The following is a 19461-nucleotide window of genomic DNA, read 5'->3' on the forward strand; positions in this document are numbered from 1 at the left end:
ACTCTGTACAACACTCTCTACCTTACTTCAGTGTTCTCTCGCTCAATTCGGTTCGACAACTCTTTTGTCTCTCCTATACATTGTTGTCCCATGCAGTCTCAGGCATGACCAGCCTGCTCACCATTCACCAACGACCAGATCGACGTTCTAGTAATACGTACCATGACATGGTTCCAAAGTCACTCTGCAGAATTCCGTTGAAACTTTATATTCGCAATTTGGCTGAGCGAAAGTTGCGTTTCGGTTTCGGGTAGAGTTCTGTACTGTATTGCGAAGAAACGAGATGTTACAAGAGTTTGTCACGAGAATGTGAGTTTGGAAGAGCATGGAGTGCCAAGTCATCCGCATTTCCCGTTGCATCTCCTACACCCTTGCACCCTCCCTTCCCGCCGCCGACTCAATCCCACGAATGTTTACAGACTCATCGCCGGGTATTAAGGCCGCACTTTTTGCACCTGAGAAGCCATGATGATATAACTGTAAGCTTATTAACGTTGAGTCATATTCCCACCGTAAAATACTCCTATTCCCTTCTTCTGAATGTTTGTAAACGCTGTGCATCTAGCTTATAAACTATTGTCAAGCCGGTGACATATACCATCATTCACCTCACTCAACCAGGAGTTATCTCTTCATCCGGGTCACCGCAGGCTCCAGTAGCCACAGAGTCTCATATCTCGCGTCATTTTCGGCACGACAGATTTGTTGACATGTCTTTTCGGAGCTTGCTCGTAGTAAGTTTATGGCTTCATGGATATGTACATCCACATTAGATATAGCCTTACTCATGGAAGGGGCCAGTATAATTAACCCTGTCTAGAGTACGGAGTATATCGCCCTGCTGCGCGACAAGGAGCAATGTGCGAAACGACGATTTTCCACGTTCGACAGCACAACACCGTCAATAATAGACCCCTTGATCCAAATCACCACATTTTCTTGCTTTGATGATGCGACTAACTAGCTGTTTCCTGCCTCTCCACCATCATGACATGACGTCTTGACTCAATAGAGCCGGCGACGTTGAGATATCCGGACTGGCACAATGGATCGGTCAAGATTGCATTAAAATAGTTGATCAAGATTACTACGAGGAGGGTGCTGTCTAATACTGGTAAAAGGCAGCTCAGTCAGCTGGTACCAATTCTAGCGAATAGAGTAACACTACTAGTGCCGATATACATTTCAACCATCGGCAATCCCAGCTAGACCTAGGCCCATCAATTTCGCACCAGGAAAAAAAACGAATGTGCGGTGATGATGTTGAGGTCCTCAAAGTTGGGGGGAGCTGACGAGAGGGAGTCGGCAATAGGGCTAAGGATGAGCTGCTGGTGTAGTGAACCTTCTCAGCTCCACAAACATGGCCGGGGCTCCGGTTGGATGGACAGAAGGTTGCTTGCCCAGAGATGATGCCCTGCAGCGGATCCATCGAGGTACGTACTGTGATTGACAAGGATCTGACCTCGGGAGTGTGTGAGAGAAAGAGAGAGAGGCAGAAACGAGTGCTGGTGTCTTTGGATCTTTGCTGTTCTGTTCGGGTTCTTTCTCAGGCCTACCCTGGCGATGACAAGCCTGGTTTGCTACCAGAACAAGTACTTATCAGAGATAGTTGGATACGTAAATGATTTTAATGACGGATGGTGGGCTCAGACCCCCCTTGTTTGGGACTCGACTGGCTTTTTCCCGTCTGGCCCATGTCGAGTTTGCTTTAGCAGCTTACCATATCGGACGTGAATGTCTCAACTCTCATTGTTACAATTTACCAAGTGCTGGCATCATTACGGCAATCTCAAGTAGAACCTGTCACCTTGAATATGTGACCTGTTTATCAAAGTTAGTCTTGGCCACACATGCCAGTGGATATCCGATTGTCTGAGAAAGTGGCTGTCTTTTTCTTCTTCTCGCACTCCGACCAAAGCCACAAGTTGGGGTACGTATCATGTTCTTTGTGAGGCTCCCATGTGCCTAAAATAAAATAATATAGAGGTGCTGCAGTACCGCAGCCTTTGCTGTTAGGATGGAAGCCTGGCCAAGTTTGACCCATACCCAGATAATAGGCCACGCCGAAATTGAAACGACAGAAATGTCTCGGTGATGGTCTGGTCTGAATCACGACCTGTCGCGCGAAATGAGCCGGACGATCTGGCGATAAGCAAGAAAAAAAAGACGTTAGGGTGGCACAGTATGGATTCGACCTTTATAGTGCAGATTATCAAATTCGGCGGTAGAAGAAAACAACAAATAAGATTAGGAAGTAGATGACAGCCGGGTTAGTGTTGGTAGCCAATGCCTCGGGGCTGCAGGTAGATGGAAGCGATGCTGATGCTGCTCTTTATTCTGTTGCTGCCGCTGCACGGTGTTGTCAAGTGGTCGTCGAATCAAGATTCCATAGACGGATCGGACAAGGCACACCCCCAAGCCAATTAACTTAGTAGCCCCTCCGAAAAAAAAAAAGAACGTACTGGGCTGGTAGGTGATTGGAAAGGGTCGTGGGGCTAAACACCCGACCCGACTGTAGGGGAACGGTGGTCAACGACACTCGAGACTTGGTACAGACAATACGAAACACCACAACAACTCGGTAAATGGAAAATACGCCAAAAATAACGAGCGATTGATGTCGATCAACTCAATTGATCCTTAGACGCGTTTCAACAGCGTATTTGTCCTCTCAAAATCATATCAAACTTTTTGCTATGTAGCGGACAGCGATGGTACACGTGTATACCCGTAGGTAATCTGGGCCCAAAGAGGGAGTGGCGCACACGAGATGCAAGGTTATGGACAGGCTGGGAATGTGCAGAGCACAATTGTCGAATAATCAACCTGCGCCCGAATGCTATCAGAGTTCTCGGGGAGGATACCGCAGTTCTGAAGTAAAATAGGACCGATAACATCTATCGTCGATAAATGACACAAGTCAATAGACCAAGGAGTAGGTATCTCCTAAAAATGGGGTGGAAATAATTTCAAGTTTATTGATGCGAATTAACGGAAACAGGGGCACTAACGTAGGAACACTGAATGGAAGAGGCAGGCCCAGCAGGGAAGGTAGGCAGGTCAGGTTTATGCCACCTGCCGTAGGCGGTTGATGGGAAACAGTGCAGGGCCCAGTGACCAATCATCGTTCCTCATCTTGTCGCGGGGCACAATCGTCAGGAACACCCTTCAGCCCCCGCGTTCCGTCTAAGTTACACGTGACATCGCGTCTGTCGCCTGTTCTTTCCGACACGTCGAAACACGCGAGTCACGTTAAATTTGTGGTGACTTTACAAACAAAGAGCTATGGACTTGGAGGTTTAATTGCTGTTTTTTTCTTCTTTTTTTTTTTTTCTTTCTTTATTGGCTTTTTGTACGGATACGATTGCTTTCTTCTTCCTCTTGTCCCCTTTCATTTTTTGATCATGAAGAGCATGCGAGGTTTGATGCACACAACCAGTGTCCAAACAACGCATGAAAACAAGACTGCCTTTGCTACAACTTCTATCGCTGGACACAAAAGGAGCTTTTCGACTACAGGGGATGAATATAGAACAGCTCCGCCTGCATCTCGTACCACAGTTCAATTCCAAAGAGCCTCCAGCCTTCCCTCAGCTCCTCCTAGAATCTCGGCGAGCCGCATTGTTCGTCTAGACGAGCGAGTCGGGCCCTCTGAATATTCTCAGAGAGTAGCTATAGCTGCAACCCCTACTGCTTCTCGTGACCCCGAGCTTGATTTAAGCCATCCTTCATATGAATTACCACGGCAAATGGTTGATAATTTTGCTTCGCTTGGCATAAAACAAATATATCCATGGCAGAAATCGTGCCTCAAAGGGCCCGGACTCCTGACAGGGGAGAAAAACCTGGTATATTGTGCTCCGACCGGTGGTGGCAAATCCCTTGTGGCTGATGGTGAGACCGAAAATGGTATTATGTGGGCTTGACTGACACATCCAGTGCTTATGCTCAAGAGAATATTACAAGAAAAGGGGACAAAAGCCCTCCTTGTATTGCCATATGTTGCATTAGTTCAAGAGAAAGTTCGCTGGCTTCGTAATGTGGTACAAGGGTTACGCTTTACTCCTGATACAGCTATCGATGATGACAAGCGCATCTGGCGTCGACGGGCTGATGAAAATACAGTCCGTGTCGTGGGTTTCTTTGGAGGTGGGAAACTTCGAGCGACTTGGGCCGACTTTGACATCGGTGTATGCACACTAGAGAAGGTTGGTTTAGATGATCTCCTTACTGGAACCCTATTGACAATTCCAAGGCAAATGCACTCGTGAATACGGCTATTGATGATTGCTCCATCTCTAAACTTCGCGCGGTTGTGCTCGATGAGCTACATATGATTGATGATGATCACCGAGGGTATCTACTGGAACTCATGGCGACCAAATTGCTCAGCCTTGAACAGCCTGTGCAAATCGTTGGCATGAGTGCTACTCTTCCGGTACGTCTGATCACTAGCTTCAATCATACCTCTCGCATTTTCTAACATAGAAGCAGAACATGGACATGATGGCTAAGTGGATCAATGGACACTGTTACGAAACTCGGTATCGACCAGTTCCTATTGAGGAACATCTCGTGTATGACAGCAATATTTATCCCGCAGGGTCTACAAGCAGTCTCATCAAGACAGCAGCACAGCTCAATAGTCGAACTACACAAACACAGGCACAGACGAAACCCATTCGACGGATCGAGCCTTCTACTCACAAGGAACTGCGCGACCCAGTGCTAAATGCGGTAGTGACATTGGCTTGCGAAACTGCTATTGCTGGCTTCGGAGCCCTTGTTTTTGCTGGGAGTCGTGATATGTGCGAGTCGGATGCACGGTGGATTAGTCGAGCCATGCCTGCACCGCACGAACTTAGGATTGATGTTGTGGACAGAAGAATGGATCTACTAGGAGAGCTACGAAGTCTCAACACTGGACTTGATCCGGCGTTAGAAGAGACTGTACTTTATGGCGTCGCCTTTCACCGTAAGCAAAACAGTCTATTCACAATGTCCGAATCCAATACTAACCGTAATAGACGTAAGTCAACTTTAGTACGAGTCTCACAAACATCTCTAACGGCATAGGCTGGTTTAACGACTGAAGAGAGGGATCTCGTCGCGGCGGCGTACGATGCTGGAACATTGCTCGTTTGCGTCGCCACATGTAGTCTGGCGGCTGGTATTAATCTGCAAGTCTATCCCTTTGAATACTAAGATCTTTGCTAACAGGCACAGGCCAGCAAGAAGAGTGATTCTTCACAACTGCCGAATGGGCCGGGACTTTGTCGGTCCATCTATGCTAAGACAAATGCGAGGGCGTGCAGGAAGACAAGGCAAGGCACCCATTGGCGAAACATACCTTTGCTGTCGAGAGAACGATCTCGAGCAGGTTGTGGAGCTCATGAACGCCGAGTTGCCCCCGGTCGCGAGCTGCTTGAACACTGAGAACCGACGTATTCAACGGTAAGTCCTTGTCTGCACTAATATCTGTCTTTAGCTAACATGATCAGTGCTCTGCTGGAGGTTATATCTATTCGTCTGGCAACAAGCTATGAGGCTATCTCGGATTACTTCTCGAAATCACTATTGAGCCACACTCATGACGCCCAGTTTGTCAAGAAATGCATAGCCTCAAGCCTAGAGGAAATAGAATCCATGGGCTTCGTCACTCAAGACTCTTTATCGATGTTCACAGCGACACAATTAGGGAGGGCAATTGTGGCCTCGGCCATCGACCCGGATGACGGTGTGTTCGTCCATGATGAACTTAGCCGAGCTCTCCAGGCGTTTGTCATGGATGGCGAAATGCACATCTTATACACATTTACCCCTGTGCAAGAGTCTGGCATCATGGTAAACTGGCAGGTATTCCGAAATGAAATGGAAGGCTTAGATGAGAGTGGTTTGCGGGTTTTGCGCCTTCTAGGTATTAAGCCTACGACAATTCTCAAGTTGTAAGTTCAGCCCCCAATGGTGCAACATTCATAATAATAGTCAACAAGGGCTCAAGGGGCCACGCTTCGAGAAACCACGCCAGAAGAGAAGCAGATCGCTCGAGTGCATCGACGCTTCTACCTGGCTCTTCAGTTACGTGATCTTTGTAATGAGGTGCCCATCTATGTTGTAGCACGCAAATATGACGTCCCTCGTGGAATGGTCCAAAACCTTTCACAGACTTGTCAGGGTTTTGCTGCTGGAATGATCAAGTTCTGTGAACAAATGAGCTGGGGGTGCGTCACCTTGGACTTTCTCAGTTGCGTCGCTAACATGATTATAGAGTGATGGCCGCAGCTCTTGACCATTTTTCTGATCGACTCGTGGCTGGTGCAAGAGCTGACCTGCTAGCTTTGGCGAAGATTCCCTTCATCAAAAGCCGGACAGCGTAAGTGCGCCTTGCTTTAATGGTAGTGAGCGTTACTAACATGTCGCAGACGCGTATTCTGGGAGAACGGTTTTCGTACAGTAGCAACAATCGCAAATGCAGATCCTACAGAGCTGCTGCCCATATTGATGCAGGTCAGTATCTCAACACAACTGCCAACATTGAGTTACCATCCACTTAGAAATGCTAATCTGCTCAGGCACAACCTAATAAAATCCGTCTCAAAGGAAAGGACAACGAGAAATATGAAGAGAAGCTACTCGTCAAGGCAAAGGTCATAGCTGACGCCGCAAGCAAGATCTGGAGTAAGTCAATCACCTGCTTCTTTGCTCGGTAGACTAACGTTTTTTTTTTTCAAAGAAGTGCAAATGCAGGCGGAGATAGACGAGGAGTAGCTTGTATCAGGAGAGTGCATAGGTGGACCGTAATGAGGCTGATTTCTCGTCGTTCTCCTGGCTTAAAATAGAACCTATAGTAGATAAGCCTGCAGTTCTAGGTTAAGTCGGTCAAATACAGGCGTGCGATAGACTGCATATGACAGCATGACGAATGATCTAGAATTCAGAGCCGGAAAAAAGTGTATGCCTTAAGAACCGGGATAAACTGCTTAGAGTTGGTATCGCCGCATCTTGTGCTAAGGGACGACGAGCCGGTCTCGGACATAGAACCACTGCAATTGCTATTTTATCTGAGGCTTGATCAGGACAAAATAAGCTATCTGATCGAGCATCTCTGTATAGCCTGTTACCATCTGATGTTGGATGTAGTAATACTAACCCACCTGGTCGTCTTGAGGCCAGTTCAATAGAAGCCGCACATCAGACTCTCTAGGCATGTCTGTTTTGACAAACAGTAGTTGCTATTTCTACTCAATTTTATAAATAGGGGTCCATGAAACCGGTTTTCGATTTAGCGCCTTGAGTGTTAAGTCACTGAGGTTGAGGAGAGGTGAAATTGATACAGGGGATTAATATATGATTTTCTTAGATACATAGCAGTGAATCACTCTCCAAGATCCTGAATCATAGGGCTCACTCCTCTCGAGTTTTATTAAACTGACTTGCAAGGCAGTTTGACATCTACAATATTTACTTTGTGGTTGAGAATAACGATTGTGTTTGGGAGACTTAGGCATCTATCCAGTTTACGCAGAATCAAAGGGAACAAAAGGGTCTATCAGTTTTTTTTTTCTTTATATTCTTGTTTTCCTAGAAGGCAGTCCATGTGCCTGGAATGTCACTTCACTCTATGCAGTCTCAGAAACTAACTAGGTTTCCACTCACACAGACTTCCGAGTTACGTGAGATGAATCAGTTCATAATAAAAACGCATTATCTCAATTTGCCCCAAAAATGGCTCAACTAGACAGTCCGTATGATCAAGCCTCGATGAGGTCTCGAAAAACGTAATAGAGGAATTAACTTAGTAGGTGTCAGAAAATTAGCGCTGGTAACAGATGAGAGGAAATTACTAAGTCAGTTTTGACGATTTAGACCAACTTTTCTGTTACCTACGAGACCATATCTTATCTCAGCCAAGCGCTTGTACCGCTGCAGGTCGTCTGCGCCTTGCTTATTCTGCACAGAAGAGAGCCAAAAGGTTGGGGGCTGCAGCTTGCAATTGGTAGCCATTGTCCACCCACATGCTTGACATACCGTTGGCTGTTTCTAGCCAATACCTATGGAATGGTCTGCGTGTGTGTAGTCAATGCTATGCCTGTCTGTCTGCCTGCCTGCCTATTTCCTGCTCCGACTACAATTCGTATGATGAACATCTCCAAGGCCTCGTTTCGCGTTTCTCACGCGCTCACATGAGATATCCTTATTTCCACCTGCAATAGACTCCTTTCCATAAACCGGACAATTCTAATAAAGTTGTTATGGCGGAAAATGCTGACTCTGCTGGTTCAGCAATCACAGCGCATACTCCCGCTGATGCTATGGGCGTCCCTCCACCCATCGTGATACAAACACACTACCAGGATGAGACAGAGGGTAAAGTTCCCAGCACGACAGAGGATCTCTGGGTCAGTTCAGCAGATGGACGGTATGCCTGTCCACCTATACCGATACGGGTCGGTCCTATAAATAATATCCAAACATTCTACGCACGTAAAGGCCGCCAGTTCAAGATTCATGAAGCTAACAGTTGATTTCAGGTCCACAAAGACATCCTTCTTCAGGCCGGGTGGTTTCAGAAAGCTCTTTGCGGGAATTTCAGGGAAGCCAGCGAACAAATCATTGACTTGCCGGAAGAGGATCCCGCAATCTTTCATTTCTTAGTTGCATTTTTGTACGAAGGTACTTTTGAACCTATTAGACCGGCAGCGAGTGTACTGGGTGAGTTAAAAGATTCGTTTTACCTTCCAAGCTTAATTACTCATTCACAAATAGAGCCCGATGTCGATAAAGGCAAAGGGGTTGAGGTAGCCTCCGAACAAGCAGAAGCTTCAGATTCGAGCTCATCAAGCAGCAGTTCCAGCTCAGGAACATCGAATTCTTCATGGCGCCGTCGCCGTCGGCGACAAGCCAGAGCTGCTGACCTTGACGAAGGCCAGGATAAACAACCAGGCCATCACCGGCCTGGATGTCCTTGCCCTCGGTGCCTTGCAAGGCGTGATTTCACGAGGTGTTGGCAGTGCGGCGCCAATCGATCTCGCGACGTCAACATCCCTGTGCCTTTACCTTATGTTCGAGGAGGGCCCAGGCGTGGTATGCCGCCTCCTGGGGCCATGCTCCCTCCTGCTGCCATGGCTACAATTCCATCTCTGCAAGGACTGCCTGAGCGCATCACGGGTGAGGATCTACGGACGTGGTTTCTGGCATATGAGCTTCACCTCGACGTCTACATCTGCGCCAACCGCTTCCTCATGGATGACTTCCGAAAGACTGTGATGCGATCATGTGTCGATATGCTCGAGACAGCAGGCTGGGATGCCGCACAGCCGGATATGATGCATCTATGCAGGAAACTATATCGCAGCGTTCCAGAGGTGGATGAGCTGCTCAAGATGGTGATGGCACGTGTAGGCTTTCTGCAACCATTGTTGTGGAAGCGCTATCCTGAGGAAACGAGTGAGTTCTTGGTGAGCAATCCGGAGTTGGCTGCTACTATCTTGAGAGAAACGGTGATGAGGCATTCTCAGCCAATGGCGGATCTGCCTTCGATGGAGGCCACTCATACTTCAGCCTACGAGGACGAGCTGCAGCATCTAGGGCGACGTCCACCTGCGCATAGTCGGCCCAACCGTCGCCACTAGGTGTGGTATGTTTAATGTTTCGAATTCAAATCGAAATGGGCCTTTGGCCATATGTGCTGGCACTGTCACGGGCAAAAGGAGAGTTTGAGGGTCACGATAAAAGGAAGGCAACCGTGGGGGCGTCAGAGGTTATGATTTCTCAGGGAATAAGTTCCGCGTCCGTCAAGTCATTATTCATCCGTGGTAGAGGCATTTGTCCTAGTTGTGTGCAGCCGTACATACCATCTAATCAATAACATCGTCTCTCAGGCTAAAAAGCTGATGCAAAACATCATCTGCTTTTGCCCTCAAGGCTGAGTGGTACATGACGTTCGTCTCGAAGGTCTTTGTACCCTTGACCAGCTTGGCCGTGTCTCTGGCAAAGTTATAGTCGACATACATGTCCTCGACGTATGATGCAGCATACACTGGAACTTTGTTCTTGCGGAGCTTCTCCTGGTCGTACAGCGCAGGCCAGTCACCGCGATTGGCTATCAGTTCAGCCTCCTCACGAAGCATTTGGAGCTCTGGGTACGTGTCGAAGTGAAAAGGAAAGATCATTTCACCAGAAAAGTAAAGGGGCCCGCTAGTCGAAGCAGTAGAGAAGTTGCTGTTTAGCCAGCCAAAGGCTTTGAGAGATTTCCCAACATTGTTTGCTGACCAGCGCGATACCACGCCAGGACCATCACAATAGATGGCCTCGTGGAGAATAGCATAAATGATGTTAGTATCAAATGGAGTCCAGCCCTCTAGTGGTACTAGAGATGCCCTGGTAAAGAAACCGAAGAAGTCCAAAGAGGTTTTCAATGTCAGAATTGTTGAGTGGACTGAATCGAAGCCTCCGTGTCCTCCAAAGGAGATGCCCATAGTTAAGAGACGGGGGACTGTAAGGACACCTCCTGAAGGTAATGGGATTTCCCCTCCTTGGCTTTCAATGAAACCAGCAATTTGACGAACATTTTCTATATCTTCTGGGAATTTCTCATAGTACTGCTCGTTGCGTTCCACGACCCTGCGAAAAGTAGCCTCATACACTGTATCAGGTTCCTTGCCCACAGGGGCCAGGCCGCCAGTGAGAAAGACTTCACGCAGGCCCTCTGGATGCATCGAAAGGTAGGACAAAGAAACAAATCCTCCGTAAGATTGTCCAAAAATCGACCATGCCTGCTTGGAAGCAGGCCACGAGGCAGTAAGGCACTTGCGGACGGCCTCACAGTCACGAACTGTGTTGTCTTGACGCATGAGGCCGAGGAACTTGGCACGTGCTTGGACATCTGGGGAAAACTGTTTGAGAACCTCAGCAGAGACTGGTGAACTCAGCCCGACACCACGATGATCGAGCAGAAGCAGCTGGTAGCCCCTGGCTAAAGCGTGGCTGGTAAGGGGATGGTCCTGTGGCTCACGGTTGCCAAAGCCAGGGCCACCCTCTAGATAGACCATATATGGTTTAGGAGCCTCTCCATGTTCGAACTTGGACTTGCTCTCGTTATCATCGTCATCGGGTGGGAAGATGGGAACATCATGCTTTCTGACTCGGCGAGCAAAGAGCTTGGTACATATACCGCTCTCAGTATCCGTATAGTCGAGAGGGACTTTGAAGAAGTACTCTGTGACATGCAATTGCCCTGGCAGGATGTGAGATCTGCTGCTAATGATCTCCGCGGAAGGGATAGATAAGATTTCGGGTGTAGACATGATGTCGGTAAGAATGAAGATGATGCTGATGATAGAATTGGTTCTGACTGATGGCGGGGTTGATAGGTGTAGACACATGCAGTTCTTATCAACCGAACACCTGCCCATTACTACCAACCCAGCGGCAAAACAGACAATTCAGTATATTTCTAGGGAGATCAGGCATATCGATGATAATCAGCTTTTTCTTCTTTATTCCTGAGGAATATGTTTGAAACTGACATTACAAGTTTTCCTTAACCATGCAAATTGATCCAGTGTCATCAAAAGTTTTGTCGCATCAGTATGGAACACATGCATAACGGCCAGAATTGCAGGCGCAGGGCCATGAAAACTGACTGTCCACATACTGAATATTATCTACCAGTTCGTTCTCCATGATATGCTCCAAGACGTATCAACCAACTAATAAATATGTGGTTTATTCCAACTACAGAATGAATCAAGCTTGCGATACAGGGTAAGCGCATGCCTCGGCTTGTATCCACCCATTAGGTTCACAATCAAACCAACCTTTCAAGACTACATTTCTGAGACATTAAGTCATGATCAAGCTGCATGTTCCAGAATTTGTAAGTGATGTCTTGAAAGATCTAGTATGTGCTACGCTCTGTCAAAGCTGCATCATCATGTCTTATCCCGAACCAAGTGCGGCTCATAGGCTTGGAGATCCGAGTCGATTCGCGGCTAAAAATCAACCAACTCCATCGTACCTAGCTCATAAAGCCAACAGGCACCACGTCCTCTAAACGGACCCTAACTTTTAAGTGCATACCCACCTATCACACCCACTAACAGCATAAAAGACCAGATCAGACCAATCATTATCCAACTCTCATTGTCCTCCCCACTTTGATGTCGCCTTGCTCCAGCAACAGCTTTGCGTTCTGGATCTCGCAAATCTCTTCCGTTTTCCTTCTCCTCCAATAAATATTGGCTCACTTCCTCTTTTTATTTACTTTCCTTTCCTTTCTTCCTTCTCATAACAACTCACAGCCAAGGGCATGGCATATCTTCATCTTGCGCATACGTTGGCAGATGCTTTCAACGCCCTTGCTGATGAAGTTCAGACCTTGACAGATCGAAAGACTGTCTTGGAGCACAAGTTACGCTTTGCTCATGAACAGGTAAGAAAAACAACTGCATATTTTCCTAGTGGTCCTAGAGACTGCAACACAACCCGGCCTTTCCCTTTTCTCTCTTTCCTTGGCCGCGCAAGCTCCAAACATCGTTTCGGCGATACCGGAGCGGAGCTGTCGAGCTTTCCCCTCCCAAGTCAGTATGATGATTATCTTAGCTCTAGATCAAGAGCATCAGGCTGAATGAACCTGATGCCGAGATTGACAACCTTTATTTTCTGATTGACACTATCTTTGTCCACTCTTCACGTCAAAGAAAACATACCATGGATTCGTCGCTAACTCGAAACGAAAAACAGTTCCAATATCTGGCTGACAAATATGCTCCGGCCGCGCCTGAAATAGCCGATACCCTGGCTAAGCTCCAGATACCTCCAAATACACCTCTTGATAATTCATTGCCTGTTCCTCTACCTTTGCCAAGCTCGTACAGCTCCGGCTCCCAACATCAGCTTGCCCTCGTCATCCGTGACGGACGTCGAGTAGCTAATCAGCTTGCCTCGCTGGGCGAAGCGAGTAAAACCACTGCCTCTAGCCGCGAGACTGAGTCGCAACTTTCCCACGTAGCCACCTCCATGTCGACCGCGCTAGAACAAGACTTCACGGTCCAAGGAAAGAAGGGCCATCTTCAATGCCCGTTCTCCAAGCCCGCCACGGCCAGCGGCTCTGGGGCCCACGATGATGATGCGCAGGACACCACTCCGCACCACTCGGCGGACCCCATCTGCGCAGCCATGTACGAAGAATCTACATCTCAGCAAGCTCGCACAAATGTCTCCTCGGCCATCAAGTGTCCCATTCGCTACATGGATAAGCACTCCCCAGAGGAGATCGCACACTATGTCGAGACGCATAAGCATGAACTCCCTCGCAGCCATGAAGTTTGCCTCCGCCGGTATCAGCGTGACGAAGATCAGAAGAAGATAGATTCTAAATATGGCGACATTGTGAGCATGATTGAGGGCTTGGGCCAGCTGCATGCACCCATGCTGCCCGAAGCGGAGGACGATCCGAATCGACCAAGTGATGTCGCCCAGCCTTCTAACGAGAGGGTTGAGAACTGGGCACAGGCTGTTAGCGTAAACTCGGATCCCGACCACACCCAGGTGCCAACTCAGGAGGATGGGGACCGACAAAGCCACTTCGACCGACCGCTCAAGGAAGTACGAGTAGGAGAGTCCCCTAGTAGACCGTGGGGAATATCGATTCCAGTCTTCGAGCTTTCAGGCCAAGACGACGACCAGCCTCTATCACCACCACCGGCGCCAGTCTGTATGCCAGTCTTGGCTCAAACCACACCTAGCACCCAGGAATCCACCAAAAAGACTCCTGGCAAATGTCCGTTCGACCATACAAAGTTGGCAGCCATGGGCATAACTATGCCGTCGAACCAGGATGCATCATCAGTACACACCTCACACCAAGGACCAGAACATCCTCGATCTCTCTCGCCGACCAAGGATGACGGTGGTCCTCCACCACCTCCCCATCAACACACAACACCACCTCAACCTACTTTCATCAACCCCGACATGATCAAGGGGACAAACAACGGACCGCAGATGATTTTCACGGGACCTGTATTCATTGGCTATCCCATGGAACAGGCGATACAGTTCATGAACCAATACCGAGGGAATCAGTGATTCAATCATATTATTGGTACTGTCTCTATTTTCAGTTTTCGCATCGAAGGAAGAATGCATAAGCGACGGCGTTGGCGCATTTGATTTATTGGAATGTTAGCGATGTCTCTGAATTTGAATGGTATTGAGCAGCCGCAAAAGGGTTGCAAGTGACGATCGATTACAGACTTTGATTCCAGTACAGCGACATGATATCCAAACCTGGCTCTTATAGCACGCACGAACAATTGCTTTATACGTATCATCATCTTCTAATATCATTCATTGATTTCACTAAGAATCCGTGACCTATTGTAAAACATCCAGAACGCCGTCTAATCCACAAGACTAAGAATAAAAAGCAAACTTGTTTTTTTTTTGTTTTGCCAATGCCAAATCTGCGCAAAGTCTTTCTAAAAGATGTCGCCTCAAGCACTTTGATTCCCTCTCTTATTTGTATCTTCGTCTTCGTCTTCGTCTTCATCGTGGTACCTACCCTCCGTATCATCCCTCTCCCATAGCGAGATATCATCATCCGACATAAGGACAGCTGCATCGTCAGGATCCATGAGAGGAGAGTTATCAGAGTCAGCGTAGCCAGCTTCGCCTTCTTCAACAGATGCGCCAGCAGGGTTTAAGCCTTCTTGCTGGGCAAGCTCTTCAGCTCTGGCCATGGTACGTCTGTAGATGATAAGGCCAACACCAAGACCAACAGCGCCGCCAAGAAGCATGCTGAGGTAGTTAATGGCTTTGCTACCGGCGGACATCTTATCACCCTTTTCAGCTAGGAGAGCGAGCCGACTACCAATGAAGACATGGACGAGAAGCTTGGGGCTATAGGCTAATTAGCATGTATAACATCAAACAGAATTCTGGGCGTACCTAGAAAGAGCTGTAGAGATTGTAAACGCTAGCGGTGTGATACTAGGAATGGTAGCGAGAAAACCATTGCTCAGACTGAATGGCAGGGGGCAGAATCGAATGCCAGTGAGATACCAAATACCCTCCTGTCGCAGGACTTGGCCTAGAGCAACAAAGCGGTGATCCTGACCGACCATGCGATCGACGTACTTGCTCAAGACGGTCCTGCTGGCAAGGAACGCACAAAGAGCGCCAGCTGTGCATCCTGATGCCACAATGGGCCAACCCAAGGGAAATCCATAGACGAAGCCCGCAATGGTGCTGGCAGTCGAGTATCCAACAATAGGCGGGAATGAAGTGACAAAAACGAGAAGGAAAGCCAATATCCAACCGCCCGGAAGAGCGCGCCACGCTTCAGCCTTTGGTTCAAGCCATCTGAAAAAGACATGCGAGTATATTATCGCCAGAATGCCAAATATACCCACAGTTACAACGCCTGCAAGAGCGAGGATCCTCTGGAGAGGGGACAGGCGCAAATACACCTTGAAGACCTGCTCGCCGAGCAAATTGACCGAGCCCCAAATGCGACTCACGAAGCTTGTTCTCCCGCCGCCAGCATAACTACTACTTGCGCGACGACGGCCCATGAGCGGATTCGATAGACGGCGGCTCGACGATGTGGCGGACCAGGGTGGCCGGGTTGGCGAGGGAGAGGAACCGCGATCCGGAGAGAGCGCGAGGGCGCGAGCGGCCGAGTTATAGTCCGCAGGCATGTTCGGTATGAGACGGGTTCCGTTTGCAGTTATGTTCGGGTTGTGATGATGTGAACTATGCGGCCATGTCTAGATTCTGGTATAGGTATGTAAGATTCGGAACGCGCGGATGGAAATGAGGCTGTAGCGGTACAATTGAGGGGTGCGAGGGTTATGTATAGAGAGTCGTAAGTCTTATCGATTCTTGAAGCTCGTAATGTGGCCTGCCAATGTACTTTATCGCATTTGATGATGTTCCAAGGGAGGTCCTTTAGCGATGAGTGTTGTTTAAAGCTATACTTTGTACTGTCGTCTTTGGGGGTCGAACGCAAGGTACATGACGTTGCTAGTGTCAGCAATCCCATGCAGGAGCGGCCCCACCAAGCATGTCACTATGCCTGTTCCGTTTAGTACAAAGAGAGAGGTCTATCAGACTCGAAACATGCAGCATTACAACCTCACTGTTCTTTACATAGCATAGCGGATAAATGCATCATATTTCATCAACTGATACCAATCCTTCGTTGAGATGAGGCGAGTTGTACTGAATTGAAAATAAACTCGGCCGTTTTGTACCGTATTCGTTTTAAGACAAAGCTGATGATGGACGTTATGCTACTAGGAAGTTATCAGGCTTCTAAGATACTAAGTTTCTGAAACACTCGAGTACAAAATCACAGGATAATATGCTGCTTGTTATAGAACGGTGTCTGATTTTACTGCTTTCTTCTATTCTAGTCCTGTATCGTCATCGACGACCGCTAGGACCCTTGGGCGGATCACGCACCAAGAGCCTGACCTTGCCGTCGCCGATTTCGACGCCTTGGCTCAGGATATCCACCTCTTGTTTGTCATCCTCGCCCTCCCCTTCCTTTGCGAGAGACTTGTCCCAGCTGCGAGCATCGATTCCGAGAATACCTCCCATGTTATTGCGATCTCCGGGGACCGAAAACTCACGGTACGCATACCTCCACTCGTTGAGAAAGTTGCGAACCGCCCTGCCAACCTTGTCCTTGCCGTTCTTACTATGGTGTCCAGAACCAGTGATGGCATAAATGGGTTGCGATTCTCGGCTGTTTTCCATCAGAATCTTTTCGAGATACTCGACTGCCTCCTCAGGATGAAGACCGTGAAGGTCGACGTATAGCTCAAAGCCTTCGGAGTTGCCCTTGTTACGTTCCTCGTACAATTCCCTCGCAGCTTCGCGATGAGCCTTGCGCATGAGATCGTTCTCGCTTTGTCCTCGCAGACTAAGAGCCTTAGCAGCCCTGGCGTCGTTGCGATTCCACGCCTGCGCAGCGCTATAATGTCGAGTCAGTCCATGCGTCACAACTGTTTTTTCGTCCAAGAAAACAAACCTTTGTAGAAACTTATTACGAAGGCCGCCATGCTTGAGAGCTTCTTGGCGCGCCTTCAAATACGCCTTATTGGCACGCTCGCCAGTCTCCAACCACGGGATATGCTTGGGAATAGGGATTGCTTGAGCGGCAGGGCTGTTCTCTCCGTTTCGTGCACCGGTTGAGCTCCCGTTACGTCCTATTTTCTTAAGCTCAGGACGAACAGGACTGGGCGAGGGTGACATCTTAACAATGTCGGCTAGTGAGTTGGGGGCCATATTCTCCTTATGCCCGTGACCATGACCGCCTCGCTTGCCATGATGCTTCTTGCCCTGCTTCATAGAAGCGGAGCCTAGCGAAGGAAATGCATCATTGTCATCCAGAGCAGGTGCCGAGATATCGGGCTCCCTGGCCTGATGCCGACTACCAGGACGAGATCGAGCACGAGGACTGGAAGTTCCCTGGAAATGCTTCAAGCCCGGCGGTGGCGTTATTCCTACGCCTGGAAAGCTGTTGCTTCCAGCGAAACCACTTAAATGATCCGGGGTGCCAGGTCGGAGCGAGGGGAACGAGTTAAGGTCCCCTAGCTGTAAGCCCCCTTGTTTTGATGGTGGCGTGCTGGCGCCATCGAGCGTGAGCTTGTTCATGAGTTTGGTGGGATCGTGCGAAAAGATGCATGTTTCTCCAGCTAAGCAATTGCCCATTACCCAATATCTAAGATGAACTGTCAGCCTTGTTTTCCCTGAAATAATAGCGTACAACCACTTACTTGCACAAGTGGTTACTGAGATCGTGACTGAATCTACAGTCGGCACGCAAGCATTGCCCGGTTGACATGTAGAACTTGCAGATAACCCCGGACTTTTGTTGTCCAAGAGGCGTAGAAGGACGGTCCACCGACTTTCCAATCAAGACATTTTTGGGTTCCTCCAGTGAAACACCACCCGGCTGATTATCTCCGGTCTGGCTTTCCATAAAGGAAACAATGGTCGCACTGAGGTCGTATCCATTCTGTGCCAGAGCAGCTTCGATCTCGTCGTCGGTCTTGGTTTGTCCGAGGATGGATCGCAGCATGTCGTATGGCGACATATCAGCTGACTGCGCCGTCATGGAGGAGAATTCCGGAGCAGCAGCATTCAGGGCGCTCGGGGTGCTGACAGACGAAGTTATGCTGGCAGCATCATCGCTGACAAGCCACTCCACATTCTCAGTCTGGTATTCTCCTAAGATCTCTGTGGCCGGGGTTGGATCACTCGCAAATTCGTAAGCATTCAAGTTTGGACTATGAGGAATGACAGGTGTTGCCAGGGCCATGCGCGGCGAAGCGCGGGGCGAGGAGAATGGTGATACTGTCGACGATATAGTCCTGCCAAAGGTTGATGGGACAAATCCTGGTGGAGCGAGGGGGCTCACGGCGAGTCTCGGAGAACCAGACATAGGTGTTGGTGAACCACGCCAGGAGGCAGGAGAGGGACGTCGCAGTATTGCCGGTCTTATTGGAGGCGGAGATGCTGACGAGCCTCCGCTATCACGATAGCGCCAGAGGGCGTCCAATATTGCATTGTCAAGAGAAGTGCCGGTGAGATTGGTCTCCTTGCGGAAGAGCTCCTCCAGCCTGTCTGTTTTGTCCTCGTCTTCCAAGGTGGCATCCTGCAGAACAGGCAAGCACATCTCGAAGTGCTCGTCAGAGACCATGATTGCCAAGCAGTTGTCCTATTAGATTTCGAGCGGTAGAAGTCGAAGCTAGGGATAGCTCAGGCTGGAGCAAGACGAGACTCGCAATAGCGCAACAGGGGTCTAAGCTCGTGTGGATCTTGCGAAGAGCAACGTTGTTCGGTAGAGTTCGAGACAGTGTAGTTGTATGCTTGCAAAAGAAGAACAAGAAGGTGAGAGAGGCTGTGCCGTCTTCTGTTAGCTTGGGTCGGGGATGTGATAACCAGCAACGCGGAGGAGCTGAAGAAGGGACAGATGGGTAGGTAGGTGGATAGTGGATAGAAAGACTATGGGGGCATGGATGGGACAAAGAGCCGGGACAAAGGAGTGTCTTGGACTTACAGATTAAAAGATATGACAGCAGAAGCGAAAGCAAGGAGAAGAAGAATGAGAAAACAAGAATCAGAGAGACGATGCAACAAAAGTGAAAGCAAAGAGAAGCGAAGCGCAAGCGCATTCAAGCAAAAAGATTATAGTACTGTACAATGGACGGTGAAAAGGAGGAGGAGATGGATGGGAGATGATGCAGCATTAGGTAGCCCATGTCCATTAATGGAAAGGTGGAGGGCCCGGACGGGAAGCGGAAGTGGGGATTACCAATGAACACGGGCCCCGGGGAGGACTTCCAGCTCGCTCAGGGAGAGAACGTGCTAAGCTCTAGAAGGTTGTGAATCAGCTACAGTGGTTGGGCCAGGGGGCGTAGGCAGCTTCCATGATGACAGGTAAGT

At 48.8% G+C, this 19461-nt stretch overlaps 6 protein-coding genes across 6 annotated transcripts; 3 read left to right on the forward strand and 3 right to left on the reverse strand.

The window, feature by feature from the left end:
- The first annotated feature begins 3307 nt into the window (after positions 1 to 3307).
- EDB82DRAFT_504080 (uncharacterized protein) lies at positions 3308 to 7151 on the forward strand. Its single transcript, XM_065608720.1, has 12 exons — positions 3308 to 3894; positions 3940 to 4208; positions 4256 to 4438; positions 4495 to 4986; positions 5077 to 5180; positions 5227 to 5454; positions 5502 to 5945; positions 5994 to 6221; positions 6269 to 6373; positions 6423 to 6507; positions 6573 to 6678; positions 6734 to 7151. Exons 1-12 carry the CDS (start codon positions 3405 to 3407, stop codon positions 6766 to 6768), a joined length of 2769 nt encoding a protein of 922 aa, XP_065463814.1. The 5' UTR covers positions 3308 to 3404; the 3' UTR covers positions 6769 to 7151.
- Positions 7152 to 8128: 977 nt separating this feature from the next.
- EDB82DRAFT_215307 (uncharacterized protein) lies at positions 8129 to 9745 on the forward strand. The gene is made up of 3 exons (XM_025726741.2): positions 8129 to 8399; positions 8532 to 8712; positions 8767 to 9745. Exons 1-3 carry the CDS (start codon positions 8253 to 8255, stop codon positions 9630 to 9632), a joined length of 1194 nt encoding a protein of 397 aa, XP_025581278.1. The 5' UTR covers positions 8129 to 8252; the 3' UTR covers positions 9633 to 9745.
- A 112-nt stretch (positions 9746 to 9857) lies between these two features.
- On the reverse strand, positions 9858 to 11306 carry EDB82DRAFT_477003 (Alpha/Beta hydrolase protein; the record flags this gene model as incomplete). The annotated part of the gene is made up of 1 exon (XM_025726742.2): positions 9858 to 11306. The coding sequence occupies one exon, from the start codon at positions 11304 to 11306 to the stop codon at positions 9858 to 9860; it is 1449 nt and encodes a 482-aa protein (XP_025581279.1).
- A 1004-nt stretch (positions 11307 to 12310) lies between these two features.
- On the forward strand, positions 12311 to 14091 carry EDB82DRAFT_477004 (uncharacterized protein; the record flags this gene model as incomplete). The annotated part of the gene is made up of 2 exons (XM_065608076.1): positions 12311 to 12433; positions 12610 to 14091. 2 exons carry the CDS (start codon positions 12311 to 12313, stop codon positions 14089 to 14091), a joined length of 1605 nt encoding a protein of 534 aa, XP_065463815.1.
- A 257-nt stretch (positions 14092 to 14348) lies between these two features.
- EDB82DRAFT_504086 (uncharacterized protein) lies at positions 14349 to 16040 on the reverse strand. Its single transcript, XM_065608721.1, has 2 exons — positions 14953 to 16040; positions 14349 to 14904 (listed from the first exon to the last, which is right to left on the reverse strand). Exons 1-2 carry the CDS (start codon positions 15702 to 15704, stop codon positions 14499 to 14501), a joined length of 1158 nt encoding a protein of 385 aa, XP_065463816.1. The 5' UTR covers positions 15705 to 16040; the 3' UTR covers positions 14349 to 14498.
- A 99-nt stretch (positions 16041 to 16139) lies between these two features.
- EDB82DRAFT_504088 (uncharacterized protein) lies at positions 16140 to 19098 on the reverse strand. Its single transcript, XM_025726746.2, has 3 exons — positions 17790 to 19098; positions 17042 to 17734; positions 16140 to 16984 (listed from the first exon to the last, which is right to left on the reverse strand). Exons 1-3 carry the CDS (start codon positions 18713 to 18715, stop codon positions 16432 to 16434), a joined length of 2172 nt encoding a protein of 723 aa, XP_025581282.1. The 5' UTR covers positions 18716 to 19098; the 3' UTR covers positions 16140 to 16431.
- Between the last annotated feature and the right edge of the window lie 363 nt (positions 19099 to 19461).

Source organism: Fusarium venenatum, assembly GCF_020744135.1.
Source record: "Fusarium venenatum strain MPI-CAGE-CH-0201 chromosome Unknown EDB82scaffold_3, whole genome shotgun sequence".
NCBI lineage: Eukaryota > Fungi > Ascomycota > Sordariomycetes > Hypocreales > Nectriaceae > Fusarium > Fusarium venenatum.

Excerpts from the sequence above, each read along its gene's own strand:
- EDB82DRAFT_215307 (XM_025726741.2), top strand. The coding sequence starts at position 8,253 with ATGGCGGAAAATGCTGACTCTGCTGGTTCAGCAATCACAGCGCATACT. Across the intron at positions 8,400-8,531 it reads GCACGACAGAGGATCTCTGG|GTCCACAAAGACATCCTTCT; the intron begins GTCAGTTCAGCA and ends AGTTGATTTCAG. Across the intron at positions 8,713-8,766 it reads ACCGGCAGCGAGTGTACTGG|AGCCCGATGTCGATAAAGGC; the intron begins GTGAGTTAAAAG and ends ATTCACAAATAG.
- EDB82DRAFT_504080 (XM_065608720.1), top strand. The coding sequence starts at position 3,405 with ATGAAGAGCATGCGAGGTTTGATGCACACAACCAGTGTCCAAACAACG. Across the intron at positions 4,439-4,494 it reads GCATGAGTGCTACTCTTCCG|AACATGGACATGATGGCTAA; the intron begins GTACGTCTGATC and ends ACATAGAAGCAG. Across the intron at positions 6,222-6,268 it reads TGTGAACAAATGAGCTGGGG|AGTGATGGCCGCAGCTCTTG; the intron begins GTGCGTCACCTT and ends ACATGATTATAG.
- EDB82DRAFT_504086 (XM_065608721.1), bottom strand. The coding sequence starts at position 15,704 with ATGCCTGCGGACTATAACTCGGCCGCTCGCGCCCTCGCGCTCTCTCCG. Across the intron at positions 14,905-14,952 it reads ATCTCTACAGCTCTTTCTAG|CCCCAAGCTTCTCGTCCATG; the intron begins GTACGCCCAGAA and ends ATTAGCCTATAG.
- EDB82DRAFT_504088 (XM_025726746.2), bottom strand. The coding sequence starts at position 18,715 with ATGGTCTCTGACGAGCACTTCGAGATGTGCTTGCCTGTTCTGCAGGAT. Across the intron at positions 17,735-17,789 it reads CTCAGTAACCACTTGTGCAA|ATATTGGGTAATGGGCAATT; the intron begins GTAAGTGGTTGT and ends AGTTCATCTTAG. Across the intron at positions 16,985-17,041 it reads CGTAATAAGTTTCTACAAAG|CGCTGCGCAGGCGTGGAATC; the intron begins GTTTGTTTTCTT and ends TCGACATTATAG.